This window comes from Strix aluco, chromosome 4 (genome assembly GCF_031877795.1).
Source record: "Strix aluco isolate bStrAlu1 chromosome 4, bStrAlu1.hap1, whole genome shotgun sequence".
Classification (NCBI taxonomy): Eukaryota; Metazoa; Chordata; class Aves; order Strigiformes; family Strigidae; genus Strix; species Strix aluco.
Window position 1 is genome coordinate 53,280,463 of NC_133934.1, and position 12,274 is coordinate 53,292,736.

At 38.6% G+C, this 12,274-nt stretch overlaps 1 protein-coding gene across 2 annotated transcripts in view; it reads left to right on the plus strand.

The window, feature by feature from the left end:
- Positions 1–12,274, plus strand: part of GRID2 (glutamate ionotropic receptor delta type subunit 2) — a 757,188-nt gene that overhangs the window by 677,471 nt on the left and 67,443 nt on the right. For both annotated transcript variants that reach the window (XM_074823105.1, XM_074823106.1), the window contains one exon: positions 9,514–9,680. In XM_074823105.1, the coding sequence (XP_074679206.1) occupies positions 9,514–9,680 (167 nt within the window). The remainder of the gene's footprint in view (positions 1–9,513; positions 9,681–12,274) is intronic.

A 12,274-nucleotide genomic window follows, 5' to 3' on the forward strand; every position in this document is an offset into this window, starting at 1 on the left:
TTCACAGCATATTTTGTCCAAGTTTGAATCTGAGAGGCTTGGGCAAAATGTAAGTAGACGTAAATTTCCATGATTCAGCAGACTTATGGGAAATCTAGAGTGAAACAGGAAATACAATTGCTTATTGTATTAATGATTCTATTTATATATGTTTAGATATTTTAAAGATGCCTACAAACATAGATCAAGTAAACCAGAGTGACTTGTCATTAGGAATTTATCCACTGGAATATTACAGTAATTGAAACTGAAACTGTGTAAGGAAGGAGGCATTTTTATAAAACATTATCCTTAAAAGCTCTAAAATTGTCAACATATCATAGGATATTTCCATATTGAACTATTAGCTTTTGTAGGTTTATTTTGAAATGCTAATCCATTGCTGGGAAAATGATTCAGGTTGAAGTCAACTTTTTTCAATAAAATATTCTGCAGTTTGGATTTTTTTATTGGTTTTGGTCCCAAAATTTGTGATACTTTTCCTTAATTCAAAATCCTGAAACTCCTTGTGCAGAAAGATAACTAGTTTCTGTCCAGCTCCATTTATCACTTTCATCAAACAAAAGCTCTGTGTTTAATCTCTCTGTATCAAGTGTACTGCCCAGGAATTTCTGTTGATTGCTGTTTCAGGACGAAGAAGGGATTAGAAATCTTTCATGAAAAATATCAGTCCTGAATGAATCCTCTAGCATGATAAGGAATCAAGTGATTGTTTTACAACAGTATTATTTTTTTAGTTGATGTTTGGCTGCTGTTTCCTAGTTCTGTCAACTGTACGCTCATTTCCAGCATCTGAGCTATTGTGTGGGCAGGTCAGGATTAATTAGAAACCAATATAAACCAATATAATGGGAGTCAGTGACTTGCACTTCTTTCATTATTTACAGAGGTGTGCAAAATTAATGTTATAGCCTTGGATAAGTGGAAATGCCTGCACAGGTTGTAGCCAAAGGTTGTTGAACTAAATTGTGTACACTTTAAGGCAAATGTTGTAAGTATTTCACTCTGTAAGGCTGCAAAAGCCCAACTATCACTTGAAATTAGAGTTGAAATAAACATACAAAATCCCTAGTTGGGTATGAAAAGTGCTCAGATGCATAAATTACAGTGGTTTGGATGCTGTCTGAACTTGAAACTCCTTCTGGACACTATTCACATTTTTATTTACCTTTGTACATAAAGAACCTGTGTGTCTGCTCCTTTATGTGGGCTTGGTCTGCCTGACAGAGGCTTAGTTGTGTGTTTTAAATGACTGTAACTGTATTCTTTGTATTAACTGTTTTATATGAGGGATTTGACTTCCTAGTTGGTGACTGCAAAATGCTGAGTGTTTTGGATTGCAAGAGATGAGCTGTCTGTATGTTTCACCCTGGTACCTTGCTCCCCCTAGCAGCTTACTGGGGGGAGCGGGGGGCAGCAGCAGAGAGGACCTAGTTTTTAAGACTACAGGGACAATACATGACAACTTGTTAGGTTGTGTCGTCTTCTCGGTTGTCTGCATGGTGATAGCAAGCAGGTAATCTGAACTGAGTAAAAAATGCTGCTGCACTGGTCTTCCTCCTCTCACGTCTTCTAATGTTTTCCATAGGTCCTAAACTGCAAAAGAAAGAGAAAACCTTCTTAACTTAGATCTGTAATGTTTTCCTTTCCTGTGGGTTCAAAGTACCTTCTTGCGAGAATTTAAATGCATTCAGTAGCGAGGTCTCCAAACACCTGACAAGTCAGTGACAAGGGGCAGTGCAGTGGCATTAGGAACCCACACATCAGAGGAATAACGGTTCTTAACAATGCACTGACCCGAGGATACAGCAACATCTATCTGTGCAGCATCCACCATCTGGGCTACATGGTCAAAAGGGACTGACCCACCTGCAGAAGACCTGATAGGGCTTAAAATGATTGCTTTAACTGGAAATACCATAGGGCAGAAATTTCTCTGTGGAGGTTTTCCAGAGTGCTTTGCACCAGTCTGTGCAGCAGCCTGAATTTACGTCCTGAATGAAATAGTTAGAGACACCCTTGGTAGCCCTTATTGAACTCTCAGGGAAAGGGGATGCCAGGTATCACTAAACGGTAGAAACCTTAAGGGGTTGGGACAAATCTCAGTCTACTTCTTTCCGCAGCCACGTGAACCGCTGCGCTTAAGGGGAATATTCAATGCTAGAGAAGAAGATTGATGGTTTCGTGCAGGTTTTCCAGAGGAAGAAGTAGCTTTCAAAACCACCAAAAAAGTCTATATGAAAGCCAAACTGATGTGGAAGCACTGAGCTTTATGATCCAAATGTGTTCCTTCATGCCCCAGTCCAAGCTTGTGAGGTGCAGTGCAGGTTGCCAGCAGTTAGTGCTTCTCGTCTCCATGCTAAATTGTTGTGCAATGTAATTTCAGAGGGGGGGAAAAGAGTGACTGGGAAGCATTTCTTTTGGAGCTTCAAGATACTGTGTCTAGATTTGCAACGCCAAGCTGGCTTCATCCAAACCTGGGCAGGAGATGCTTATCAAAGAGAGAAGGATAAAATGGTTCAAGAGAAGATAGTTAAATTCTTTTGCATGAGTAGTGGGACATCCTGAATCCTATTACCACTATGAACGTGGTCAGACCTCTTGTACAAGGAATATAAAAAAATGAAAGTTATGTCAATTTCTTTAAAATAAGTTTCTAAAATTAAACTGTATTGTTTCAAATGAGCTTTTTATTATTTTTCAGTAACATTGGTTACTGAATTTTCTTGTGGTTAAAGTTCTTTTTCAGATGATGAATGGTTTTGATGAGTATTTTTTTGACTTCAGACAATTTTTCTATCCTTGCAGTTGGTATTCAATAAGTATTTCTTTGAATAAGGAACACTGCCCAAGAACTGCAGTTAGATTGACTCTGCTTCTATTCTAAAGAATGGGGATGAGAATCCTTTAGTTAGTGTCATGCTGGATTGATTTAATTTGAAGAGGGATGCTACTTCTCTAAATTCACCTGCATTGATCTTCTTCATGATACTTTAATCCACAGAATTTTACTTTTTCACTCAAATTAGGAGGATTGATCTGTGTACATTTCCTCATTTAAATGCTCAATTATTTGGGATTAGCTGCCACAAAAATACAAACACATCAGAAGGAGGGAGTCACTTTAGTGGTTTAAATTTGCCTCATTATTGAGACTGCCACTTGGCTACCACAGATCTAAGTTTTTGGGGAACCTGAAATGATTTCATATCATTTCTGTGTATGACCTTCACTGGTGATACCCTTAAAATGGTCTCCATTACTATCTACAGAACTTAGTTGTCATAAAATAAATGAGAAGCTTTCATAAAAAAATTGGTTTCTTACCTTTCAAAGGTCTGTTTTGATGAGGGTTTTGTTTTTTTTCCCATTGTTCTTTTCTCCCGTTTCTCTTCCATCTGAAATTGATGTTAGCTGTAACGAACTTGTGGTTCAGCTGCATGTCAGTGATCAGTGTGATCTGCTGGCACTTTAGTGCTTGGCTGTGATTATCTGGAGAAGCAGCTGGCTACATTCCCCCACCACCCTCAGAAATTCTACCTTTGATTGGCCCCCGCTCTGTTTTGCTCTGCTTGTTATTTTCTTTCTTGTAACTTGCAAGATGTGTTTAATTACAACGGCAAAATGTGAATGCACTGGGCACTGAAAATTTCTAACACAAAGGTGCCCTCTCATTACAGAGCTCTCATACCTGAGTAATTCTTCTAATTCCAGATGAATTGTTCAAGGTCTGCCCAGTGTAACAAGCAAAAGTGTGATCTTGAGGCTTTTCTCAAGAAGTTGGTGGTGGGTTGCATATGAGGAATTAATGCTTTTCCTGATTAAGTTTTATCTGGAGCAAATAGACATGCCGTTGAAGCTGATATGACAACGTAATGAAAGATAAACCTCATACTGAAGAGGAGATGAGGCTGGGATTTCTAACCTCTTCTTTCTTCCCCCTAAGCTCCCTGGTGTTTCATTTCCTGCTGCTGTTTGCTCCTGGGCACTAGCTTGATAACACTTTTAGAAATGATTCTGCACTTTTCTGTTTGAGTAAGTACAAAGAATAAGTTTCAATGTTTGTCAAATAGTGCCCCTTGAATTTAAATACCTTTCTATAGATCTTACAAAATGACATCCTAAAGGGTTATTATTATTATTTAATTAGCTGCTTGCCTTGATGACTGAACAGAGATTTATGTATATAGGAATTTTCATTTTGTGCTCTAATACCACCATGGGAATCCAACTCCCGTCATGTACCACAGAGACCTGTTGGTCAGATTCGTATTCTGCCTCTCCAATTGCACGACTGCATTTCACTTTTAAGTTGTGCAGATCAGCCCCACGTGCTGGCCTGCAAGGGAGTGTGGGGCAAGAAGCTCCAAAATTGTACTTCAGAACTACAGAAAGTTTAGTTTTGAGAGAACTGTTAATGGGTTTTATTCAACAAAGCTGAAATGTGATATTTTATTTCACTGGGATCCAAATAGAAGTTAGCCAAAATTGTGCCCTTTGTGAACAAAACCAAGACTTGAAACCTTTATCCCTGGAGGAAAACAAATTAGCAACCGAGAATTTCTCTGAAGGCAGAAGATCTGACTTCTGCTTCTAGTCCAATAAACAGCAACTTCATTAGCCTCTTGCAAGAGGATTACGGAGATCAATGTGTCTCCATTCCCTTCAGCTGAAAAAAACCTCAGTTTTGAATGCCATCAAGCTGTTTGGCAACATCTGACAACACAAAAATCTTGATTTAAGCTTCCATCACAAATTTTACCTTTGCCTTTTACCATTTTGGAGCACAATACCCACATTATGTATAATAACTCTTACTCATATATTTGCAAGTGTTTGTTCAATTTTGTTCCTTCTTCTTCATTCCTCATGTAATAGTAGTCTTGGCGAGGCTGTTTTGTAGAATGGAGTACAGCCATCTGCAGACTGCAGCTACTGCATGCTTGCTGAATATGCAAATATTATGTCAAAAATTTAATTTCTGTATTTATATATGCCAAAGGTTTGGGCCTACACTGATAGCCATAGGGCTAGCAGCATCAGGTGGGGTTTTTCCCCTGTGTAGTCAGTGCAGTGGAATGGTCCATATTGGAGAATGTGACCCTCAAAGGGTGTGGAGCAGGTGAATAATCGGAGTCCTTGTTTGGTTTTAGGTCAGAGCTGGAGTCACTGCTGTAGAAGAGTCTGTTTCTTTTCATGTGTTCTTGGCTGAAATACAACTGACAACTTCATAGGCAGGGAAAGGCGTACAGTGGTCAGAGAGAAAGGATGGTGCCTGTCTTGTAATGGAAATGAGTAGAAAAAAACATCACCACTGTGCCACCAGAGGGTAGGCACAGGGTGTTCAGAAAATGTGCTTCATCAGCATTATCTAACAATTCTCAGATGTTCTTCCAGGAAATTAATATCATTTTAATCAGTTGAAACTTAAGATTTCCCTGGCCTTAAAAGTTCTGTTGTTTTTATAACAGGTAACACATTTCATGTATGATGAAATATTTAGAAGAGGTCTGCAGGGAAAATAACTGCCAGTTCTGTTTAACCTGCAGCCTATTGTGTACATTTTTTCTTTCATGAGGATTCTTTGCATTTCTTTTAAAGAGGAATTTAAAATGCAAAAAAGATATTGTCCAAGGAGTCAAGTATGAAAAATTGCAGTAGTTGGTTGTTGTTTACTTACAATTATTTTTTTCTGAAATTTAGCATTTTCTAGACCTAGAAATCTGTTTTTAGAATGCTGGGGTTGTAAACAAATACATTATTCAGCCTATTCTGCATGAATGGGTTAGCTGTAAGAAGAAATACTATCCACATCCGTGTTGGCATAAAATATATGCATATGCAACAGTGTAATGGCTTTAAATGCTTTCCTTGTATAACTCAACTGGGGTTTGGTGGTGTCATCAAAGATAAATTTTAACCAATATCCACAGGCAGGGCTTCAGCAAATAAAAATCTTGTAAATGTGCAGTGATAGAAAATAGAAATATAACAGCCCTATAGAAATAGTTTTACCATCTATGTGCTGATGGCCCCTATTCTGTGTAACAACTCTTTTTACAGTGACTCCTTTGGAATTGCTCACAAAACCATGAAGTCAAGTCAAGCATTTCTGTCTGGTACTGTACCTACCAGTTTCACTTATTGACCAGTGTAGCTCATGAGTTCAAAATATCCTGATGAACATCTAACAAGTTCAATTTTGCCTGTAATTCTTTTCATTTTTTTCTTTTTCCTATGGCAGTAGTCATCAGATACTCCAAAAATCATTTTTAGCCTTTGCCATACTGACAGGCAGGATGCCATGGGGAAGGAGACTGAAGTGTCAGTTCACCATGCCCTGGCAGACTGGAAAGCTGGGGTTGCTGCTGAATGATAATATGCTGCCCTCCTACAAATGCTTCCTTGGCGATCCTGGGCTGTGTGATCGTGTGTGAACAGCATTCAGATTTGCCACCATCCTGAGATGTTATTATCTCAACACAAAATGACAATATAATGATGGGGAAATGTAGAATCAAGGATGCAGATCTTCTGTGAGTAGTGAGTTATATATATTACAAAGAGCCATTTCTTTTCCTAAGGAGATTTTGCTTTCATTTAACCCCCATAATTGACTGACTGTAAGTTCCTTAACTTTTTCTCATAATGCAGAGCTGGAATTTTTGCTGTTCATTTTGAGGCCCGAAGTGGAAATCTGCAGCGTAGCTATTGGAAAGCTACAGAATATGTGCTTCTCATAGTAAAAGGGAGAGAGAGAAGGATATAGGTTTTTAATTGACATTTTGTTCTGAAATTCCCTTCTCCTTTCACACAGAGCATCATACCCCTTTTCATAGTATAGCTACCCCTCCTTTGTAGGTGCAAATCTGTAAAATATCAGCAGTGCTCCAGATATGCTATACTCTAGCAAAATTTTATTCTTAGATCTTTAGCCTAAACCCAGTCTTAAGCTGTATGAAAGATCCATGGGCAGATGGCTTAGACTATGAATCTCAGAAGAAGGGTTTGCTAAAAAGGGAATCATATGCCTCCTGAGCTGCCAGATAACTGATTCTCTCTTAGCAAGACAGGTGTTTTTCTCATATATAAAAATTAAAAATTGGAGACAGTTCAAAAGTAGTGTCACTGCTAAGGGAGGACTGAACTGATAGATTTGCAAGGAAAGATTAAAGAAAGCTGAGTAACAGAAAGGTTCATCAATAATTGAAAGATGTCAGCCCCAGAGTGAGCGTATTTAGAACTGCAAAAGGAAAAATAACTAGGTATGACATAAGAAAGTTACTTTTTAAAAACAAGTAGTAAAAATTAATACATTGAATAGCAATGGAAACTGTTAGACTGAGGAGTAGTTCCATAAAGAGAGTGATTGCAAGCATGACATTTGCAACTTAGGTTTGCTCCAAGGATTTGAATTCCCTAGATTTGTAAATGGATAGGGCAAAAATGCTGAAAAGGATGTATTTTATTGCATGGAACAATCATGTGTTGAAGGTAGTTGGCTGGGATGATCCCTTCTGGGTCTTCAATCTCTTTCCTGCCCCATGCGCTTTAATTGAGGCTCACTGTGATCTTAATCTATGAAAAGAAATATCTTTGTGGGAACCTTGAACTGTGATATTATCAGGTCTGCTTTAAGGATCTTACATATACCACTTCATCACAGATATTATTGACAGTAAGTGCTTTTACCACTTTTATACCTTCTCACTGTGAGTTGTTTTACAGCAAGGCAGCCAAATCAAGAGAATTTTTCCTGGCCAGCTGAGCAGCTGATAAGTCTCTTTACAAGCACTTAGGTGAATTCGAGGCAGTAGGACGTTAAAAGGGTGGGTTAGGACAAAAGCAAGTGTCAAAACATAACTCTCTGCTCTTGCCATCACCTCAAAGGTTATCTCCCTGCATGTAAAATTACTCTTCTTTTGAAATGCACTTTTCCTTAATTCCTTTGTTTGGAAAGTCCATCTGATCCTTCTCAGGATTCATTTCCTCTCCTCTGATTTTCTGCTTTTGTCTCCTATTTCTCTCCCTTGCTGTCTGCACATCATGATACTTTTTCACGCTGAGTCATTATCCTTTTATTTGCTCCTAGGAAGGGCTTTTTTCTCAGTCATGCTATCTATTTCTTAGCCAAGTGGTGCCTGTAGGAAGATCAGAATAACCCAAGCTAGGAAGGGGTCTGTGAGTTGCAGTGCCTATAAAACAAGCATGCAAGTTGTATTGTTTGTTAACAGCGAGTTCACTTCTATCTCTTATTCCCTGGCCATTTAGATAGACCTAAACCTCCACTGGGAGGCAAAAAAACCCATTCTTGACCATTTTCAGAGCCTGTTAAAACTGACCCAGTCCTGCACTTGTGTGTGTGTGTGTATTTTGAAAAGAATTTTCTTTATCCTGCCAATCATGCAGAGTCCACAGATAATATGGCTCCCTTTCTCTCCAAAATCTGCACAAATCCTCCCTCTACCATGCTTATGAACGATAATACAAAATATTCCTTTTCCAGGCCTGCAGTGTCTAATTCGTATTGATTATGCATGAAAAAGAAGATGTCTCAAATGTAATTGTTCCTTGTGCACTACATCTTGTGAGCAAGCAGCCAGTGTGGCTTGCTTCAGTAACTTTTATGTGTAAACAGTCTTTAAAAGCATAGTCTACATCATCAAAGCCTAATCTAAATGATATACTGATATTGCTTATTTTGATAATCTTGCTTCTGAATAAATGCTGAATAAATGCTGAAATTTTGTATAAATCCCATATATTTAAATGAAAAGAAAAATCTGGATTTGTTTCAAATAGGAATGGATAGTAAAGTGTTACTTTAAAAGCTTTTCAATATAGTGAGTTGGTTTGGATTTACCTTAGTCAAACAGTTAAAAACGCTTACATGATCTTGCTGTATGAAAGTCTTTGAAGATATGTGAAAACACTTCATGCTAAGAAAAACAATCCCAAAAAATCTGATTGGTGTGATCTTGCCTGCAGTCATGCACAGAGCTCAAAAGTCAAATTGTGTGTTCATGACATCTGTGGCAACCTGAAGCATGACTGAAATCTGGACCATCTTGAGCAGTGGTCTTCCATCTGGATAGCCATGCCTACCCTCCCACACCTCTCCCAGTGTGAATACCCACCTTTCCTCTAAATGGATGTTTTTACAGCTCAAAGAAAAAATTTAGTGGGGATTTAGGGTGGAATTTAGGTTTGATGGAGGGAGCCTGATGTTTACTTTGTTCCCTGAAGAGGGACAGTACAGGTTTCCAGCATGGCACTGTTTCACTGATGGCACGTTGTTCTCAGATCACGTTTCTACCATTTCTGCTGAGGTGCTCAGCCAGAGCACCACATGGCACCAGTCACAGTGAACTTTTTGTGCTGACAGCTGTTGGGCACCCAAATTTCACTTTATTTAAAGAACAGGCTGCGCTGAAATTGCCACATTTTTAACTGCACTGACCTCTTTTTGGACTTGACCATCCATAGTCTGAGCTCTTCCTCTGTTTACCACAGGTGAAATATGGAAACTATGCCTTTGTATGGGACGCAGCGGTACTGGAGTACGTGGCCATCAACGATGCAGACTGTTCTTTTTACACAGTCGGGAACACCGTTGCAGACAGAGGATATGGAATTGCGCTGCAGCATGGCAGTCCCTACCGAGACGTTTTCTCACAGAGGTAAGCATTTAGAGAAAGAGGAGCATGTCTTAAGGGAAGGTCTCTCTCAGCTCTGGGCCCTTCTTTTAGTTTTCAGTGAAGGGAAAACATCTTGTGCTTGCAATCCATTTCTTATATAGGCATTCATTTCCTCAGAGACATAAGATTATTCACTTTTCTAGAAACTGCATTAAAAATACTTCGTGATGCTCTTATTTGAATTGTTCTTGTTTGTTTTGAAAAACATTAATGAGATGGGCTGAACTTCATTAGCAGGAAAATGAGGAAAGAGTTGATTCATCTGTTACGGAGGGACAGCATAACTCAACCCTTCCTGTCACAGAAGCCTTTTGTTAAAGAGAAAAGAGTAAACTTGGATGCTGATGGGAAAAGTGAAGGGGATGAACAAGAACATTTGATGTTTCAGTGAAAAGACTGCTATTAGTACCCAAAAGCTTAGATAGTTATCCCAATACTAATTGATCTCTTGGCTACAAAAGTGAGATCTCTAGAGGCACTGTGTTTTTACTAGGATCAGAAATACTAAATTAATTGTATGTATTGTGGCTTTGCAGTATTTGTGCTTCACTCTAGTATTGATTCCTAAATCAGGATATGTGTGAAACAAAAAACAACCAAACATTTAAAAAGTGGAATATCTGTGGTCTGGCTTTTAGGAGAAGATGTGGGCTAGTCCCATGATCCTTTTTCATTCTGAACCTATCCTCTCAACCCAGTTTCTGATGGTTTGTGTTAGATGCATGTAACAAAATTTTACAGTTGCTCTGATGGAATTTCTTTTGTGTGGTTGCCATAACGAACGTGAACCATTATGCCATACGAATATGCTTCATTTAGGCTATTGCCTTGGCCTTCAGTACATAGAATGACGTAGGGCGAAAAAGTGTAAGTAACAATATGCAGATTCAGAGGAATCACTGTCTGCTCACACACACTGCATGAACAGAGAACAGAGAGGGCTTCAATTCTTTGAATCTGTTCTATGTTGGGAGTGACTTGGCTGAATTTTGTGCTGACACAGCAGTAATAGAACACAAAAGTTCACAGGATCAAAAAAAAATTAATTTCAGTGAAAAGGATTATGCTTTATATATCACAGTTAGCATTATAGGCAATTATTTACTGAATACTTTAATACTCCAGCCATGACCAGACTGGCTCTGCTAAAAATCTCTGGCTCTGTAATGTCCAGGGTCTCCATGCAAAACAAAGGAGAAAAATTTCTTCCCGTAATCTTTATAAGACATGCTTCCAGCTGTTAGATATTTCAGGTGCTAGTCAGGGTATTAAGTCATCCTCTGCAGAGCGTTACCCGTGTGAGCTTGAGTACAAAAATTTGAAGATGTAGGGGAGTTTCATAGCCTGTGTCTATATTACTAAATACAGTGAACCTGCCAAGTGGCATGGCATGGCTCATGCCCACATAGATGAGCATTCTTCATCCCCATCGCCACCGCTCTCCAAGGTGGATGTATCTGAACTGCCCCTTGGGGACTGCTTCTGACATCATTTATATACTTGTTATAGTTCTTGGTACACTGGGGAAATGGTCACAGCTGCTTCTGGTAAGCAATTATCTTCATCCAGTATTCAGTACCTGGAGAGGCTAGGTTACATCTTCTTGTGATACACTGCCTGTAGCGACTTCTGGATCACTGGTCTGTGCAGACCTGACATTTCCAAGTACAATTTTATTTCATAACAAAATTTCAGCATTTCAGTGTATTATTATATCTTGAAGCTGTAGGAAAGCAGAAAGCAGCATAAAAATTTGCACATATATAGCTCTTTTTATCTAAGGATCTTCGAAGCAATATTTAAATATTAGCATCTCTCAGTTGAAAGTAAATGCCATTTCCATTTAAATGCTTAGGGAATCCATAGCATAAGGAGACTTAAATGAATTCCCAAGGTCAGATGTTTTTCCCTGGTGGAATCAGGGATCATAGGCACTCAGATTTCCTCATTTTCCATTTCCTGCTACAGATATCAGAGTTCAGGTGAACGAAGAAAGGGATTATTTGTGAGATATTGGGCCACAGGAGGATCTGGATGGATACGCAAAACTTAACACTGATGAGAAAGTAACTTACTACATTATCAAGAGTAATGGTTGAACAGAGAAATTGGAATTTGCTTGGAGCGATGCTGCCTATTGGAGAATTAAGAAATTCTGATATATATATATTCTGAAAATGTGTGTGCTGCCCCTTAAATTTTTATTTCTGTATTATGAAAGCATTTTATACTGCACTTCTAATTATGTCCATAAATACAAATCTACAGTTTGAAGCTGTGAAACACCATATAAGAAACAAACACATGAAAGAGAAAACATGCTTACAAGGTTTTGTTCTAAAAACCCTTCAGTACTGTTCCTTATGATTACTTCCATGTAGTTTTCACAAATCATCCTTACTTTTCTTCGTAATGAAAAGGCTGAACAACCTTCAGCTGCTGCAGCCTGCATGCTAAATACAGAGGGAAATAGATTTCACTGTATAAGATTAGCAAATGTTCACATGAATATTTCACATTCTTTAATGCAGTGGGGAACTAGTTTGAAATATATTGGTATTTCTTGATCTTTCCTG